We start from the raw sequence: 19828 nt of genomic DNA on the forward strand, positions 1-19828 counted from the left end.
TTCAATAACCAAAATCCCGGGATGCGGGCTCATGATGCCCGGGAATGGGAGCGCGGTGGCAGTGATAGCGGGGAAAATGTTAAATTAATAATCTTAGGTATTTTAATCAATAATATTATACACTAATAATGGTCGTTTTCAGACCATTGCGACGGATTAATACAGCGTCTGATTGCCTCGCTTAGGTAACAGAACAAAACGCGGCGTTGAGTTCCGCGACTAAACATGTAATATTGCAAATTGGGCGGGAAGTAGGGGAAGAAGTGTATTAACAATGTCCCTACCCTCTTATGTCCTCCTTAATTTACAAAAAAAAATATTTTTTATATATCAATAAGTAATATGTACATAAACGTGTATATGTAAAGTTACTTCAATGATTTACTAAATATACTACTCTACGTAAATTTGGTAAATAATTTAAAAACTTCGTCCCTACTGGGGCCACGCTACAAACTAATAAATAAGAGTTCGTTACCGAGCCGATTTATTCGTAACTCGAGGACTCGTGACTGAATTTTCTTAGACCTTCTATCGCGCCTTTAGCACAACTTTCCGCTAGTTACTTATTTACTAGACTTTTCTAACTTTAAGAACATTTTTATTAATGCCATCTTGGCGCAATGGAACAGTGTTTCATTGTAAACGCAACGGTTGTGGGATCGATTCCCACAAGGGAGAATGAATAATTTTCATTTATTTGCTCTAATAGACAAAATCTACGTTGAACTCCGCCACTCAACATACAATGCCCCGAATTTAGGCGGAAAGCGGAGAACGGAATGTGACAATAGGTTCTCTCTTATTGGCCAGCTATACTGAAATATTTAGTCTTGCCATAAATACTGTTACAATTAAAAATAAACAAAATATTACTTTTGACTCGGAATCTCTAATTTTTATACGATTTTTATATCATTGTCTTTTCTTATTTTCTCGCAAATATTTTGTGATATTAAAATGGAGTGGGAGAAAACCGAATCGCTGTAATGCATTACATTATATTATGTAGGTATGAAGCAAAATACAATTTTTAAAATCCTGCATACACTTGGTATTAGTCAAATGTTTGTGTACCGGGCTGTTGACAATGAAACCTCCTTTGTTTGTGGCAGAATAAGATCTGGTTGTCCACGTATAGTGTTAATACGAAAAAGGTAGTAAGAGAAAGAAAGAGAGACACTGTCCGAAAGCAAAGGATTTTATTATCTCGGGAGATAAAGATAGCATCACCATTTTGTGTATTTCAAAATATTACTTACGTAGACAGATGGACAAGAAAGTGATCCTCTAATCTTTCCGTTTTTTTCTTAAGTTACGTAGCCCTAAAAAACTACTTGTCGCACACGTAAAATAAATTCAGCCGTAGAATCATAAAAAAAATGTTATAAATCATAATAAAAATGTTATGTTTTCAATTTAACAGTGTTCAGTGATTGTTTATGGCGCTCTTAATTTCTCTTTTACGATCGCCGTCGACGGTTGGCGAAAGAATCTGTATTTTTTATATTATAAGCCTTAGAAATAATATAAAAGTGGTTATAATGTAACTTACATTATGACAAAGATAAGGTTAATTGCAAGTGTTTTTTAGCTTCACGATGTATTCCGCTTACATATACAGTGGTACACCATCTGACTGGTTATGGGTTCGATTCCCACTCCGGGAAATGAATTATTTTCATGTCCTCGCTCTAGTAACAAAACAAAACGCGGCGTAACACCACTCAACATCTAAGGACTCGAAAATTAAGACATAGAGTGTCTTGACACTAGGTTCCCTCTGCTTAACTAATGTAGGACCATTCGAAATACGACGTGATGCAATAGAGAGAAGGAAAGATAAAATGAAGAATTCAAAATACACCAGTTCCTTTATTTTATGCCATAAAAGATCCACTAGATTTCATAATAATTTTGATAATATATTCATGTTTGTTACTCTCATATGTATACGAATGTTGAAACTACAACTAATGCACTGAGTCTTTAAAAACTCATTAGGGTGAAAAAAGTACACAAGGTTTTTTTAATAAATGAGTCAAGGTAACTATTATATGTAAAACTTTTTTTCTAATATTCGAATAGTATTTTCATGTAGATAATTATACTATTTTTTTAAACAATATCCTGTACATCCAATATCCTGAGTATTTTTATGTTCACTACTTTAAATGAAAGCACAGTTGTAACTAATCTATGGAAGCCTAATACAATTAAAAAGAGAGCCAAAAATAAAAAAGTTGCCAAAGAGTTTGCCAAAAATAAAAAAGTGATTTTATGAAACAAAATAAATAATAAAATTTTCGTTGTAAAATAAAACGCCATTTGTACGTAAACAGTACTCTGTTCATGATGAGCGGACTCCTTTTTATCTTTTATGCCAGCAATGCTTGATTATATCTAAAAACAACTTAGATGTCAATGATATACCTTAATGTAATAGGCAAGATAAATGGCTGCTTAAAATTGATAAAACATCCAGAAATGATTCTTATGCATTTTGCTATTCATAGGGTAAATTTGGTAGCTCTAAATGCCGTTCTACATATAGTGTTTTAATGTGACCGTGAAAAAACGGTAGTTGCGCGGCAACAAAACGAAGACCAAGTGAGACTTTTACTTCGTATATTATGTATGTTACCATACATAATTTTTAACGTTAAAAAATATAACATAACGGGGAAATATTTTTTTTTAGAAAGGTTAAAAATGGGGCATGGCATAAAGGGGGATGGGAAACACTAGTGTATATGGCATTAAAATCTTTTGCATAATCGTAAGTAAGAAGAGGAGCTACATTGAGTGAGTGAGGAGGTACAGGTTGATCAATACAAACATAAATGTATTTAAATTTATATATATATGAATTTAAATATATTTCTTGTAATAATCCTTTTGTTTATTATCATGTAATAATTCGTTATCATATGTTCTCAGCTTATGGCGATCCGAAAGTTCAGAATGTTTTACGTTATAAAATATACTCCTACCTGACTGTCAATGTCAAACAATTACTCCAAAACGTCAAACATAAATGACAATTGACATTAGAAGGTCGATTTAAATAAACAATTATTTTATTTTATTGTTTTTATTAGATTGTTACTTAAAAATCGCTGAATATCGTCATTAATCAATATAAACATATGATAAGAAGAAATAACAAGGCCTCTTCAGACACATTACACTGTTACTACTGATGTAATCTATACATTATGCTTGTAAAATATAAAATTTAAACTTATACAATATGTACATAAAAAGTGTTTTGCTGAGGTATGTATAAATATTTTGGTTTAACACCTTATATATTTAATTAATTGAATTTGAAATTAAATATTATAAAAAATAAATTTGGTTACTCAATTTTTTCTGTATTTATTTCACGTAATTCTTGATAAAATTTATAGAACACGTTTGTCAATTCTCGATTTTTTTTAACTAGTAAATATACGAAGTATATATCGAAAAAAAAACTATTTCAGAAATGTAATTAAACAATGCAAAGTTACTACATCCTTTGCACCAATTATTGTTCAAAAATATGATTACAATAAGAGTAACCATACAAAAAATAAATGGAATGCTAGAAGAAATACTGCTGTGGCATTGTTGGGATCTGTTTTAATAGGGGCCTCTACCAAAGGTAAATTATTCAGTTAATTTAAATTATTAAGATTCATTATGGTAATGATAATCATGGTGTATCTTTTTGAAATCCTTGCATTGAGCTCTTGAATTTGGATGTTATACTAAACTGCATTTAGTAAATATTACTGATTAACATATTTCATTTTCATAGCAACAACCAAGTATTTTAATCTCTTATCAACTTAAACAATCATTAATGTTTATAGATAAGCAAAAGTCAAGTTCGGAAATACAAACGAAAATTATAGAGGCAGGGGAAAAGAGACCAGATTTACCTACTTACAGAGCGGAGGAAGTTAGTAAACATGATACTATGTAAGACATATTCATATAATTAATAATTATTTTATTTCATTTTTTTCGTTTTTTTCTTCAGTTTCACGCTATATCCCGCATATAGCAGGATAGATAGAGGGAACCTGAGAAGTTAGTGATAAGACACTTCCTTTCCCCACTTTTTGCCAAATCATTACCAGAGAGAAAAAAATAAATCTCTTTCAATACTTCCCTCCACAGACAAAGTTTTTGGGTAACCTATCGTCACGGAGTATACGATGTGACCTCCTTCCTACCGTCCCATCCGGGCAGAGAACAGATATTGAATGCCGGTGGACTCAGTATAGAACCATTTTGGAATGTATATGGAATGCATAAAACTGAGGAAATTTATAGCCTGCTTGAGTCTTATAGGATAGGTGAGGTTGTTTATATTGTAAGTCTTTTTTTTTTGTTAATTTGGCTCTATGTATTTTTATTTTGTAAAATAAATAGCATAAAGATTTTTTATAAAAAAAATATTTTTCTAAATTTGTAAAGATTATTAAAAGCTTTTTTTAAAAATATATTTATACCATACATTATAGTACTTTTGACATATATATTTTTAAAATATATTACTTATTATATTTTATTGCCAGGTAATCTCCACGATGATGATATAGTGGAACAAACTGATGACGAATTGTGGGCTAAAGAGCCATATCGAGATAAGAGGCTTCTTGTTAAAACAGCTAAACCGTTTAACGCCGAAATACCGCCTAAGTTACAAATTGAAAATTTTAATACACCTAAGTAAGTCAATCATAGTTTTTTTTTAAATTATGTTTATGAATTTCGTAATAAAAAAGTACTACTATGCTATGGAATAAGTCCTTAATGTATTATTTACTTAATTAAATTTACCGTTAAGTAGTTAACACATACTTCGCGCAGTATATTTATATCGCACAATAATATTGAATATATTTATAACCTTTTTCACAGTGAACTATTCTACGTACGCCAACACATGCCTGTACCAGACATAGATGTATCTACCCACAAACTGACCGTAATTATAGACGGAGAAGAAAACGGAGAAACCAAAGTGAAAGAATTCTCCTTGCAAGATTTGGAACAGTTTCGTAGTATCACTGTCAATGCGGCCCTCATGTGCGCCGGGAACAGACGGAGTGAGATGAATAAGGTTAGTATTAATTAATAGTGTGTTTGTGTTGTTTAATTAGTTAATAGTGTGTTTTCCCGGTATGATATATTGTAAAAAAAATTAAAAGCTTAACGCTGTCGCCCGTCTGCTTATTCTACTGTGTGTACATACAGCCGACCCATCTATATTGCGAGACTAAAACAACAGAAACTAAAAGAAATATCTATATTTCCAAGCAGGTAAAGCCAGTCAAAGGTCTGTCGTGGACGACTGGCGCTATTAGCAACGCGACATGGCGCGGCGTTTTGTTACGCGACGTGTTGTTACACTGCGGAGTCACACCAGAAATAGCTGATAGAGGGGACTTGCATGTGATTGTAAGTAGGTTTGAAGCCCACGCTTATTTATTTTATTATTAATTATTATTACCCTTAATTCATACTTTTAAATTCGATTCGATTCAATTCGAAAAATCGCATTTTTTACTTTAAATAAAAAAAAATGCAATTTTAACCTTTTAAATATTTTACCTAACCTGCTTTTACTTTTCACTTGAGCCTCGACGTGTCCAAGGGTCCACATGTCTTAAAACCTCACTGGATTTAGCTACAAACTACGGAATTGCTATACTTATGAATTTCCCATAATTAGATTAATATCCTGATGATTAGATCCATTAACACAATATTTTTTAGTCCTAAAAAGAGATGTTGCGTGAATTTTTGTCACGCGAAATTATAATAGTATTAAGCAAAATCATTATTATGAGCCAGCTAACGGGCGCGGACATGGACGCGACGGGCGTGCAGTTCTCGACGTCGTTCCCGCTGCACACGGCGCTAGACGGCAACGCGCGCGTTCTGCTCGCCACGCACATGAACGGAGCTGCGCTGCCGCCCGACCACGGGCATCCGTTGCGCGCGGTGGTGCCGGGCGCGCCCGCTGTGCGTAGCGTCAAGTGGCTACGTGAGTATGTTATACGCGCATACTGTGCATAGTACGGATGACAAGTCGTGGTCGCCCTGAACGTTAACTGTAAATGGCTGCGCTGACTTGAGTTTTGTTTTCATTTTTTTTTTGCTCAAAGTTCAGAAAACCTACCTGCAGGACCCAAAAAGCCTAATTGCAGTAACCAGGTACACAACAGATACGTACATACACACGTATGCGGCCATACACCTACATTCACACATATACACGCTCGCACGTACATTGAGCAGTCATTATTATTCAAAGAGTACCTTCTATCTTAATCTTTTTAATTTTCTTTAGTCACCTGTGGAGTCTAGTACAATATACATATACGTAAAAATAAATAAAACACTACTTCTTTAACCATTCTTAACAGAATCAATAAGGGTATCTAAAGAAGAGAGCTCATCACACTGGCACAAGAAGGACTATCGATCGTTCAATCCATCTAAGACTTGGGAGACTGCTGACTTTGAATCGGCACCTCCCGTCTACAGTCTGCCAGTTACGTCTGCTGTGTGCTCGCCTGAAGATGGAGATACTGTTGAACTTAAAGATGGATTTATTGAGCTTAAAGGTAACTACGTTATGATATTGAGATTTTAAGATAAAAATAATAATACATTTATGACTATTATTTTTGAAAAAGTCCAAAATATGCAAGGACCACGTGTTTAGTGTTTAATTCATTCATATATATTGTTAGCGTACTTGTGTAAAAGAAAAGAAAGATTTATGTGAAAAAGTCAATAAAAGCAGTGGTATTTTGTCAAACGGGTACAGTTGCTTGTAGATGGAAGCCCTGTTTGGAAGGTATCTAGTGTGTAGTGTTGTTATTAAGTGATACATGTCACTTATTGTAATTACGTGGAACCTCTGTCCGAGTACGTTGGAAACATATAGACGGTATGTATATATGGGTAGTTAATATTAGAGTCCAGGTCTGATTGGACACTCTCTGAGTAAGAAGATCAGAAACATAATTTATTCTAAAATAACAGATTTAAATCAATGAAAAATCTTAGGGATTTAATTTATCTGATTTTTCTTACAATGTTGTTTTTAATTTGGAAATACAAGAAATTATATTTAAATAAACATACACTATCTGCAGGGTACGCGTATTCAGGCGGGGGGGCGCGAGTATTACGTGTAGACGTTAGCTCTGATCGAGGAAAGACATGGCGTGAGGCAACACTCTATACAGACAAGGCACCGGCACCTATACATTATTCTTGGACTCTATGGACGTTAAAACTGCCCGTGGATAATGGTGATAATCAGGTAATAGGTTTTTTTAACTTCACGTTGTGTTGTGTGCAGTTAAGACACTCATCATCAACATCATCATCAGCCTGTCCTCGTCCACTGCTGGACATAGGCCTCTCCAATGGCACGCCACTAAGCTCGATCTTCTTCGCTCTTCGCATCCAGCCGCTACCCGCCACTTTGCGAATATCGTCACCCCATCTAGATGGAGGACGTCCTACATTACGCTTGCCGAGGCGTGGTTTCCACTCTAGAACGCGCTAAGACACTACGTTCCCTAATTTTTTAAATATCTCGAAAAGATTTTTTTTACATTTTTTTAAATATAGGTATTTAGATATTCTTACTAGAGAGGCGTAGGAACATTTTACTAACAAAAAATGTGCCCTGGAAAATGAATTGAAAATGAAAAACCCTTTACACGAACATGTCTGTTCAAAGCTAAGGTCAAAATCCTCTCAGAAAATATTTATAGATACGCTAATATGAGGACATGTTTAATATTTAACAAATATCTTTGCTCACTTGTTATATCAGGATTTTACCGAGTAATACATATAACTACTTATATTTAAATTTAGTACAGTTAGCGAGGCTTAAAGCTGAGCTGCGTTTGTGTAAGTGATTACTAAAAGTAGAGCTAGAAAAAAAGACATACTCACAAAATCCAAACAAGAGATGCGCCGCCGCTTACTGGCCTACGTCACACCTACACTGTATGAACACGCACACAAATGCAAAGCTCAGCTTATACCTACCAGGCCATAATATTTTTAGCAATCATTTTATTTCAGATGGAAATATGGGTTAAAGCGACAGACAGCAATTTTAATACACAACCAGAAAACTTTGACGATATATGGAACATACGAGGCATACTCAGCAACGCGTATCATAAGATCAAAGTAAATATTAAACATTAAATGTTTGCGAATATTAAGTTACTATGTATTATCTTTATCCTGACGAAATAAACAAATAATGTTGTTTTTATTACTCTATAAAACTACTACATCACTGAAGTAAAAAACAAAAAAGTCAACAAATTTCAATTTTAAGTATTATTAATAAACAGTATAAAAATGCATATTAATGTAGATAAAATACCTATTAAAATTCTATTTTACTATTTTCATATAGAAGGATAAAATCAGACTCATAAACCTTTTTTGCACAACGACTTAAGAATAACTGTATTTTAAATATAAACGTCAGTCTTATCTAAAGTAAGTACTTAAGTAAATTAGTAATAAACCAGGGGTTAAAACCTTAAAGTCATTACTTCTTAATGTTTAAAACATAAAATGTTTTTTAAAAAGTCAAAACTTAACTATATTATTTTATTAAAATTTTAATATTATGTTAGATCAAGAAATACATTTTTTTTATTTTAATTTGCAGTTTTATTTTTAAATCTGTCTTTTGATTACATTATAATTTATTGCACACAAATAAGAGAAAAAACAACCAGATAAATAAAAACATTTATGCGAAGGCGGCCTTATAGTTTCACGCAATCTCTTACAGGCAATCGTTGATAAAAACAAAGGACTTAAAATATAAAAAAGAGAAGAGTGAAATAACTACGTAACGTAAGTGCATCCAAGTTGTTCGATTCCCACTAGAGAAAATGAAATATTTAATTGGTATTTTCTTTCCCTCGCTGTGCTAACGACGCAAAGCGCTGCGTTGAGTTCTGCCGCTAACAAGCAATGCCTCTAGAATTCAGAGGAATATGGAGAACGGAAGTGTCTTAATGGGAACGGAGCGTCTTACCACTAGGTTCCTAGGCCTACCCTGCTATATGCGGGATACAGCGTGAAACAAAAAAAAATCTTATAGGACAACGACCGCTAACTTACACAATTACCAATTACGTCACCATGTCGATAAAATTACTTAAATTATTAAAACCGGGCCCATTATTCATTTAGGCATATACAAATAGTAAGAAGCGTTATCTAATAATATGTAAATTAGCGAATCTCACACAACCATATGAATACTTAATTCATCACATCACGTTTACAATACAAAGTCCACTCACTATGACCGCGATCAAACGCTTCTTAAGAAACTTTAAACCAATTTTGTATTTAAACAATGAAATTCAGAAAACTAATATAAATAAAGTATTTTCAAAAACGTATAGTGATTTTGTACAATTAGAAATTAGTGGGAAATCGTTGAAATTTCCTCATGTGTGGTTAAGAGACAATTGTCAGTGCGAACTTTGCTTCCATCGGTCGGCTAAGAGCCGAATTATCGATTGGAGTAAATTTAATTTGAATATTAAACCAAAAAATGTTGTTGAAAACGAAAATTCAATTGAACTTACGTGGGAAGACGGTCATGTGTCTAGATATGACTTGAAGTGGTTGGAATTTCGAAGTTTCTCATCAGAAAACAAGAGTAAATATGAAAAAGAATTGTATAAGCCAAATAAAATTACTTGGCATGGAGACGATTTTAACCAAATATTTAGTAAGCATCATTACAAAGAAATTTTAGAATCTGACGAAGCTCTTTACAATTGGTTAAAACAATTTTCAATATATGGTGTAGCATTAATACAAAACACACCTCATTCAGAAACAGCGATTGATAAAATCATTGAAAGAATTGGTTTCCCGAAGCAAACACACTATGGCAAAAAGTTTATTGTACAACATGTTACAAATACAAGTAATGTAGCTTATTTGTCTAGTAATTTGCAAATCCATACTGATTTACCATATTATGAATACTGTCCAGGAGTTAATTTATTACATTGTTTAGTTCAAACAAAGAGTACAGGAGGAGAAAATTTACTATCAGACTGTCATTATACTGCAGCTTACATTAAAGAACATTTTCCAGAAAAATATATACTATTAACTGAAGTGGATGTAGAATGGAGCGATATAGGTATTGAAAATGGCAATGAATTCTATAAACTATACAGATCACCTATTATTTGTTTAAATAAACATAAAGAAATTATAAGAATTAACTTTTCAATACCTCAAAGGGGTACTCATTTCGCTGATTCTATAGACAAAGTAAAGCCGTGGTATGAAGCTCATAGTTTATTCTTTGAATTGAATAAGAAATTTGCAGCCCAATTCAAAACTAAAGCAGGTGATATTCTTGTCTTTGATAATATAAGGCTTTTACATGGTAGAAACAGTTATGAAGACAAGAGTGGGAACATAAGGAAATTAATTGGAGCATATGTAGATTGGGATGAAATATATTCAAGATTGAGGTGCTTAAAAGTGAAACTATACCCAGAAGAGGGCATGTGAAGTTCAAATGTCTTTATCAAGTTTATAAAACATTTTTAAAATATTATATATATTTTTTTACAACTTACTAAAATAAAAGTGTATAAATAAAAAATATGTACTTTTGTAAATAAATATATTGTATGATAATTACAAATTCTAAGCTTGACTACCAATTATTTCAATATATGTATTTATATTACAATTTCTTACTGCAAATCTCCTTAAAGGAAGAATTTTATTTGATTCCTCAAATTTTTCCTCTACTTCTATTAAGGGAAAGTCTTCTAAATCAGGATTAGCTGCCATACAAATTGCTGTGGATTCATTTGTGTGAATGAAAATACTGAAACTTCTATCCTCTGGCAAGTTGTTTAATTTATAATTAATATTAGACAATTGTAGACAAAACGTACGAATATTTTGTTCAGTTTGTATTAAATAGGCATCTGCTGTTTCATCATAGCTATTAAAATAATCATAATCAAAGATAAATTTTACAAGTGGTCTATATTCACTATCAGTTATAGAAAATTCTAGTCGTTTCAACTGTCTACACTTAAGAGTTTCTGAGATTGCTTTTAAGCATAAATCAATGTATTGGTTAACTTCTGGATGTATGGAGCGGTAAACAACAATATTGTATTTTCTCCTACTTTCAAATATACTTTTTGGATAAACTGATGCGTAATACAGTATACTATGGAAGGCAACGGCTAAAAACTCCACTGTTACATCTACAAAACAACTGTCCATTTTATTTGGTTTTATTTTATTGAGAAAATTGCATTAATATAATAAGGCTCAATTCTTTAATTGTAAAACTGAGTGCGTTTTATTTACAAAATATTATAATTTATAATCAATTTCAATTATGGAATTGTTATTCTTATCTAAATTTTTTCTTATTTTATCTAATTTTCTAACACTCTCTGCGCGTTTTCAGAGATTCAAAATGACATTTTGACATTCATATTTCGTTACATTGATGACAGTTAGGTTCAGAATTGTGGGCCCTTTGGGTATATATGTTCTGTGATTGTGGTTCAGGACTTTAACCGAGCAAATTAAATAAGTTATTTTAATTAATTATTTCTACAGTATAGGGAAAAGTAAATGTTTTTTTTGTAATAAGATAATAAATAATAAGCTCATAACTTAAAAAAATGTTTTCAATTATAGTACATTGAGTACATCTATAATAGTATAATTAGGTTTCAGAAGTGAAATATGAAAATAAAACTATACAACACTAATGTTACAAATACAATCTTATTTATTAAAAATCTAAATAACTATAAACTGAAGTATAAATAACTAGAAACTTATATAAAACACCAACAACATTCGAAAACACATATAGGTATTTACTCAGTGTTAATTATAGCAGCTCTTTTAACCAATTCACATTATTTATTAATTGAAACATTTAAATTACTTTATAACTTGCTAATAATTATCTATTAACAACCTAGTAACAAATCACATCGACTACAACACGTGTAACCTCAAGTATATGAGGGCCAAATATGTCTTCCCGCTTAAATTAGTAACTTAATAACAAAATGAAAAGAGCGGGAGCGGAAGACATTGACAGTGACATTGACACATTGCAGTACTATATTTGACAGTTGACATTTGTAGCACAGAAGTCTCCTAAGTCGGCCATTCTGACCCTGCGTCGTCCCCGACGTAGCTGATCCAGTTGCCTGATCACATGCTGGTGCATCCCGATTAGCCCCAAAGTCATCGGCGTCGTTTCATGGCTGTATTGATGAAAATTCTACAGTAGTACCATATTCGCTGTCTTCATCATCTAAAATTTGAAGTTAATAAATGTCTAAACATTACAACATAAATGAATAGGCAATCAAAAGGTACAGACAAAAGATATAAAAATAAAAAGTTTTGAGAGCTCTCATTTTTAACCCTGTAAAATCTTCATATTCAAGTATGTTCAGTCCGGTGCAGCAAACTCCTGGAACCTGTGAACAGAACAGTCAGAAGGCGTCCCCTCTGTCTGCCAGGACCAAATGTCCACATAGACGTCACATGGTCCACAAAGACCAAACGTCAGCAAGGACCAAACGTCCACAAGGCCATAATGTCAGCAAGGACCAAATGTCCACCTTGACCACAAGGACCAAACGTCCTTCAGAGCCACATGCTCTTCACAAAATCTTTCAGGGCCACACACCCGTCAAAATTTCTCAGGCCATATGCCTCATCAGACCAAACGTCTGATACAAGTCAAAGTCAAAAGTCAAAGTCAAAACACCCAACCCAACCCCATGTCTGTGCCCAAAGGGACCACACATCCAATTGAACTCAATAAACAAACTGCCACATTACACCAGTATTGTACACTAAGCCCCACCTTGGTTGTCAGACAAAAATTAAACATTTAGAAAAAGAATTAATGGAGGAAGAGAAAAATAAAATGTCAGTCTGTATGTATGTAAGCATGTAATGATTTAGAAAGAAATTGTGCTAGACAACAAAGCAAGAATTAGTGCAATACAGTTAAAATAACTTGACAACGAAAAAGGCAGTACAAATTTCCAGTTATTAATCCCCATGCCATTGTACCATGTTAGAGCTCCTTGAGTGGTTTAACTACCACCACTCAATTATTAATTACCTCAGTCTTATAGGAGCTCGGCCTAACCTGACCTCTATTTATAATTCAACCAACATGTTCAATTTCCGTTGAAGTAATAAACATATTCGAAATTTTTAGAAAATCGGTTTTTTGTTTGAGTATTAATAGTAACTGAATCCCATCATAATGCATTATCAACACGTCATCAACATATTCTAAAACATGACCACATTCAATATGTGTTTACATAAAATATGACAACATTCAACACATGTTTACATAAAATATTCATAACCACCACCACCACCAAATTATCCGTGTGTGATCATCAATCAAAGGGAGAAGATAGCTTCCTCCGACATTCAACCCTTTCAGTGCCCCACAATCAACACATATCCAGTCATACACACTTTGGATTGCACCCTCCAACACACATACTACACTCCTCTCTTCAAGATAGCTGACAATTTCATGTACTTTAAGCTTTTCCCCACCCCATATAGAAGATAAGCATTTTCCCATATTTACCGTTGTTTGCACATTTAATGGCACCGGCGATCAAATAATGTGAAAATTTATTTATTATGTACATAAGAGAATCCAGCTAATAACTTAAGTGGTACATTAATATGTTGCCAAACGCTGAATTTGCTGACAGACACTTCAATACAGACACACACTTCAGACACACTTCACACTTCAGACCAGGACAGACACTTCAATAGACATTCCTAGGCATTGTTTCCTCCTCACTAATTAAGTTGTCTGAAATTGTCTCCTATATCATAAACAATAAATTATTATTTACTATAAACATTCTTCTGGTTTCAATTTCCCATTTTAATTTGTTTAAAATAATTCAAACTCTGTAACCTCATAATAGTAATACACAGAAATCTTTTGCTACAATAATCCCTCCCGCTAATTACTTATATAGCTATTAATAGAGGTAAGTCTAAATATTGTATCCTCAGTTATATAAGTAATAGTTGTAAACTTAGTCTTAGCAAAAATTATTTATGTAGTAATCTTAATGAACTTGATGTAATCGATAATCCTATTTGTGAAACTGAAATTATGTCTATGTACGTTATGGCTTTTAATTCACTTCCTACTATTTGTAAAACAAATTTTATTTTAGGAAATTTACATTTTTGTCAATCACTAGGTAATAACTGATGGGTCTTTATTTATTCAAATCTACTAAATTGCATGTTAATTGTAATAACAATGATTTCAATGTAACTTTATTTTACACTGGAATTTTAACTTTGAAGCTGAATTTATTTACTCAGAATGTTACCTACAACATATGTTACAGATGTAATTAATTAATTATTAATATTTAGTCTCCATATACATTCTACCATTAGGCATGAAAATATTACATTTGGTTTTATTAACATAAAATTTTCAATTTTTATATTTACTTGTTATGTAAAATTTATTAGTTCAATTAATCCAACAATTAAATTAAATTCTACTCATTCTGATTTCAATCTTATAGCAGACAATTGTTGCAATTGCACATAAATTAAAAATATTAATAATCCTAATTTGTTTAATTTAATAAATCCTAAGTTATATACAAGGTTTGCACCCTTATCTGCAGCATTGCATCACTTCAATACTATGTATGCATTAATAAGTCATTAGTATAAAACATAGTTAGTCTACCTGAAACTCTTCTAACAGCCACACATTTTTCTATTTCCACTGTGACTCAATTCTATTTGTTTTATGATTGAGACTAATTAATATGTTTTAAATTATTACCAAATCTCTTTTTGATTGATTAATCTTTTTTTTTTTTAAAACAACTTTAAGCCAAATGTACATAACAGCACACACATTCTACATACAATAACATCAGCATCTATAATAGCTAGAACAGGCATGCAAGATCTCGGAACACCTATCAAGTCAGTTCCAAGTGAGAACTCATCAATAGCCAAGGGCACAAAACCATTTCCTGCCAACAAAGTAACAATATTACTCACCCTCCAAGTGAGAGCTCATCAATAGCCAAGGAAACAAAACCATTTCCTTCCAACAAAGTAACAGTATTACTCACCCTCCAAGTGAGAGCTCATCAATAGCCAAGGAAACAAAACCATTTCCTTCCAACAAAGTAACAGTATTACTCACTCTCTAAGGTACAGTTTATTGGTTCTCCCTCACACAACTAATATTTCAAAACAAACAAAGGTTACAAGTCATACTGTTACCATTTCTAGGTTTCCTTATCCAATGTTACTCACACCCCCTTCACCAACCATAAAATTGTTCTAATCGAAAAGAATTGTGTAACGAATGCCCAATTATTAAGCTATGAATCTCTTCTTTCTTTTTTTTTTTTAGTCACTATGAATTATGCTCAACTGGCATGCTCGAAACGCCATATATCAAGAATCTAATTCAATTTCAAATTCACTAAGCCCTATATACATTGACAAGAATCATCTCAAGGCAAACTGGCACCCGTCTCTCCTCTAGCACACTAAGCACAACCACAGAACTCTTCAGAATCAGCCTGCATAAAACATCAACCACCTATGATCACCAGTAATCACTCACTCACTCATTCAACCATGAACATCACCCTTAAGGCGCCCAAAGTAATGTGATAAACATTCTGAATCATTCCAGTTATTAGCACTTCTAACCCTCTCCACCTCCTCACACTATAGCTCAATATTATTGATAACAGAGTCAGTTTGATATAAAATAGTTTTGTATTATTCAACTATTTAAAGATTTTATTGCATCAGAAAGATTATGGGCTAACTTGGTAACCCCTGAAGTACATTGAGAAGGTGATGAGGTATCAGAGGCTATACTTTCAGATAATGCACCTTTGGGAAAAGTATCAAATCTAACAGTTAATCATTTAAATTTGTTTTAAACAAACTAGCATGACAGGTTGAATTATGAGAAGAAATATTATTTTGTGTACCTTTTTCAAGTTTGTCTAATCTCCAAAGAAATGCATTGTAATGCTCACCAGTAGAGGCACTCAGATACCTGGAGACACACAGAGACGCGTCGCGCATTGCAAGCAGAAGCGCGCATGTGCAGCGCGCGCGCGCACACGTGCGGGGACGCGTCGCTCATTAGTATCAGAGGCGCGCAGACACGCTCGGGAACCGCATCGAGAACAGTAGCGCGCAGATATGCGCGGGGACCGCATCGAGAGCAGTGGCGCGCAGATATGCGCGGGGACCGCATCACAAGCAGTCTCGCAGACGCATCGCATATTGCGAGCAGAGGGTGTGCAGACGCACACCAAGATGCGCAGGAATGCGTCGCACATCGCTAGCTGAGGGCGTGCAGAGGCACACCAAGACGCCCAGGTAAGCGTCGCGCATCGCGAGCTGAGCGCGTGCAGAGGCACACCATGACGCGCAGGAAAGCGTCGCGCATCGCGAGCTGAGATCGTGCAGAGGCACACCAAGACGCTCAGGTAAGCGTCGCGCATCGCGAGCTGAGGGTGTGCAGAGGCACACCAAGACGCGAAGGAAAGCGTAGCGCATCGCGAGCTGAGGTCGTGCAGAGGCACACCAAGACGCTCAGGTAAGCGTCGCGCATCGCGAGCTGAGGGCGTGCAGAGGCACACCAAGACGCTCAGGTAAGCGTCGCGCATCGCGAGCTGAGGGCGTGCAGAGGCACACCAAGACGCTCAGGTAAGCGTCGCGCATCGCGAGCTGAGGGCGTGCAGAGGCACACCAAGACGCGCAGAAAAGCGTCGCACGTCGCCAGCAGAGGTACACAGAGACGCGCGGGAACGCGTCACTTGTCGTGGGAGCAGAAGCACCTCATAGCGGCACGGCGTCGGCATGAATGTCCTGCAACAGAACCATGAAAGCACCAGCACGAGCGCTTGAGACACCCTTAGCGCTCAAGCCTCGTAACATGGCTTTCAAATGACTTAACCTATCTCGCTAACCGCGACCACGTGTCGTGTCCGGTGATACGTGATTTGTTTTGTGATTTACTTTCAGCATCACCCATATTTAACACTGTATTTCTATATAGGCAATAAATAATTTAAGAAAAGAGAAATGATGAAACTGGTGTTTTATTTGCTTTCACAAAAATAACAAAATTATAAAGTACAAGGATCTGGCCTGATGGGCTTAGATAGGTATCCCACTTCTGAAATTAGGTTTCAGAAGTGAAATATGAAAATAAAACTATACAACACTAATGTTACAAATACAATCTTATTTATTAAAAATCTAAATAACTATAAACTGAAGTATAAATAACTAGAAACTTATATAAAACACCAACAACATTCGAAAACACATATAGGTATTTACTCAGTGTTAATTATAGCAGCTCTTTTAACCAATTCACATTATTTATTAATTGAAACATTTAAATTACTTTATAACTTGCTAATAATTATCTATTAACAACCTAGTAACAAATCACATCGACTACAACACGTGTAACCTCAAGTATATGAGGGCCAAATATGTCTTCCCGCTTAAATTAGTAACTTAATAACAAAATGAAAAGAGCGGGAGCGGAAGACATTGACAGTGACATTGACACATTGCAGTACTATATTTGACAGTTGACATTTGTAGCACAGAAGTCTCCTAAGTGTATATTTATTTTTAATTGGTTAAATTAGAAGCCCAAATTAGAGCCTGGATGATCATTTTCAATGAAGCTAACTATGGTAGCGTAAAGTGGTAGTTCTCCTAAAATTGTTTAGACAGGTCTAGGCAAAAAAAAATAGTTTTTGGTAACAGTCACATATATTTCATACTAAAGACTATAAAACTTCATCGACTATATCTTTGTGTTTCCCTGATAGCTCTCAAACTACAAACATATTTTTATATATTTAAAATGCTATTAACACTCAGGAAAGATTTTTTTTTGATAGATAATGTATATAAATTTTAACAATACACTATAAAATTTATACTATAAATGAACTGGAACAAGGGAATGACAATACCATGAGGCTTGATAAAATTGTAACGCTTCATGTATTGTTCAGAGCTTGGACTGTTTGCAAGAGGTATAGGCTGAAAATATTTTTTTAATCTCAGTTAATCTACCTGTGATGGTATTACTTAAATGTACGATTGAGAGAAGATTAAAGAAAAATATGAATAAAACAATTTTTAAATTTTTAACTTATGCAATCTATATTTTTAACAATATATTTTTATTAACAGAGCTAGTTTTTTTATTCATTTGTCTGGTAGAGCATCCAAACCCTGTAAAGAAACAAAAGTTATTAGTATTACAAAATATAAAAAATAAACAAATAAATATATATATTAAAAAAAATATATAGCACATTATAATAAAAATTTAAGAACTCAAAAGAATATTATAAGTCTACTTCTTACCTTTATATTTTTTACCTCTACTCTGTATCATGCATATAGCAGTATAGACGGAGAGAACCTAGTGTTAAGACACATGCTTTGCTCAATATCCAAGACATTGCATGTTGAGCGGTGGTGTGAGGAAATTAAAATAATTCATTCCCCCAAGTCATGATTGAATCCAATCTGTTGTAACAACTGTTGTTGTTGTTGAATATTTAAAATATTTAAAAAAAAAACTAAACTTTTTTTTTGTTGTATGTAAAGACAACTGTGTCAAGACACCTTGGTCTCCTCAAATTTGAGACATTGCATGTTGAGGCACAATATCATACCACTATTTATAAACATCAATTGTTAATTTTAACAATGATTGTGGGTTAAATCAATAGGGATGTGGTTACATTATTATTTTATTGTTTCCAATATTCAGGTAAGTTAAGGTGGGCTCCTTTTGCTTACCCGTGGCAGAAAGAAATAAAGTAAAGTATAGTATTATCACAAAATGACATAAACACATACATTAACATTGTAAGGATTTCCCGTTAACCTCATATCCCTTTGGTATGACATGCGGTCCCAGCGGTGATGGAGACTCCGTCTGAAATGCTAAAATAAAATAAAATAAAGTTACTAAATACTCATCTTATTATTTATCTTATAATACATGTAAATTATGAAGCACTTGAACTTATATGCAGAGTAAACCAGAGGGTAAGCAAAAAATTAAGAAAACCATAACAAGCAAATTATTTTTAGCATGAAATAGTGGAAGGATATTATTTTATCTATGGATTATTAGGCATCTTCAACACATAAGTGTATAAGTGTTACCTAATCAGTTTGTATTGTACAACTTACATTGCCTAAAGTCAAATTGTGAATGTGATAGAGACCCCATCCAGGCAATCCAAGACCAGCCGTGATAATGAAGAAACTTGGCAAAATTTCGTACCACATACTATTTAGTTTAAAAAGAAATTATACCCAAATAAGTTTAATCGATCACAAGAATGACAATGACATCTGCAACAGTGTTGTCTCAAGTTAATTATAAGTCTACAGAGAATATGGGATGTTTATGTATATGATTTTAGTATAATATTATTAAAACAATCAACGAAAACTTTATTCAATGAAATTTCGTGACAATAACATAAAATATATTTTTTAATATTTTATACATTAATATTTTTACGCCTAGTAGGTAAGGTAAATATTGGTATGGTATGGTTCTTTAAATCTGGCGTTCCGAGCATGCCAGTTGAGTACATATCACTTCTCC

General features: G+C 33.6%; 5 protein-coding genes across 6 annotated transcripts; 2 read left to right on the plus strand and 3 right to left on the minus strand.

Moving 5' to 3' along the window:
* Nucleotides 1-3029: 3029 nt before the first annotated feature.
* On the plus strand, nt 3030-8721 carry shop (sulfite oxidase). 2 transcript variants are annotated; one of them, XM_085191938.1, is made up of 11 exons: nt 3030-3279; nt 3489-3649; nt 3861-3969; nt 4171-4349; nt 4572-4725; nt 4918-5119; nt 5317-5457; nt 5854-6046; nt 6429-6629; nt 7167-7336; nt 8116-8721. In XM_085191938.1, exons 1-11 carry the CDS (start codon nt 3254-3256, stop codon nt 8242-8244), a joined length of 1665 nt encoding a protein of 554 aa, XP_085048064.1. In that variant the 5' UTR covers nt 3030-3253; the 3' UTR covers nt 8245-8721. The 2 variants fall into 2 exon arrangements, with proteins under 2 accessions (XP_085048064.1, XP_085048065.1); XM_085191939.1 differs by having other exon boundaries at nt 5320-5457.
* A 243-nt stretch (nt 8722-8964) lies between these two features.
* LOC146535371 (gamma-butyrobetaine dioxygenase-like) lies at nt 8965-17714 on the plus strand. The gene has a single exon (XM_085191940.1). The coding sequence runs from the start codon at nt 9370-9372 to the stop codon at nt 10606-10608; it is 1239 nt and encodes a 412-aa protein (XP_085048066.1). The 5' UTR covers nt 8965-9369; the 3' UTR covers nt 10609-17714.
* On the minus strand, nt 10707-11343 carry PolZ2 (DNA polymerase zeta subunit 2). Its single transcript, XM_085191944.1, has one exon. The coding sequence runs from the start codon at nt 11341-11343 to the stop codon at nt 10747-10749; it is 597 nt and encodes a 198-aa protein (XP_085048070.1). The 3' UTR covers nt 10707-10746.
* LOC146535373 (uncharacterized) lies at nt 11841-16832 on the minus strand. The gene is made up of 2 exons (XM_085191943.1): nt 16194-16832; nt 11841-12403 (listed from the first exon to the last, which is right to left on the minus strand). The coding sequence occupies exon 1, from the start codon at nt 16830-16832 to the stop codon at nt 16206-16208; it is 627 nt and encodes a 208-aa protein (XP_085048069.1). The 3' UTR covers nt 11841-12403; nt 16194-16205.
* Nucleotides 11841-19575, minus strand: ND-MWFE (NADH dehydrogenase (ubiquinone) MWFE subunit). Its single transcript, XM_085191945.1, has 3 exons — nt 19405-19575; nt 19066-19152; nt 11841-18429 (listed from the first exon to the last, which is right to left on the minus strand). The coding sequence occupies exons 1-3, from the start codon at nt 19501-19503 to the stop codon at nt 18403-18405; spliced, it is 213 nt and encodes a 70-aa protein (XP_085048071.1). The 5' UTR covers nt 19504-19575; the 3' UTR covers nt 11841-18402.
* Between the last annotated feature and the right edge of the window lie 253 nt (nt 19576-19828).

Source organism: Heliconius melpomene, chromosome 10, assembly GCF_056956725.1.
Source record: "Heliconius melpomene rosina isolate 202511_hmr_F chromosome 10, ASM5695672v1, whole genome shotgun sequence".
In the NCBI taxonomy this organism is placed as follows: Eukaryota; Metazoa; Arthropoda; class Insecta; order Lepidoptera; family Nymphalidae; genus Heliconius; species Heliconius melpomene.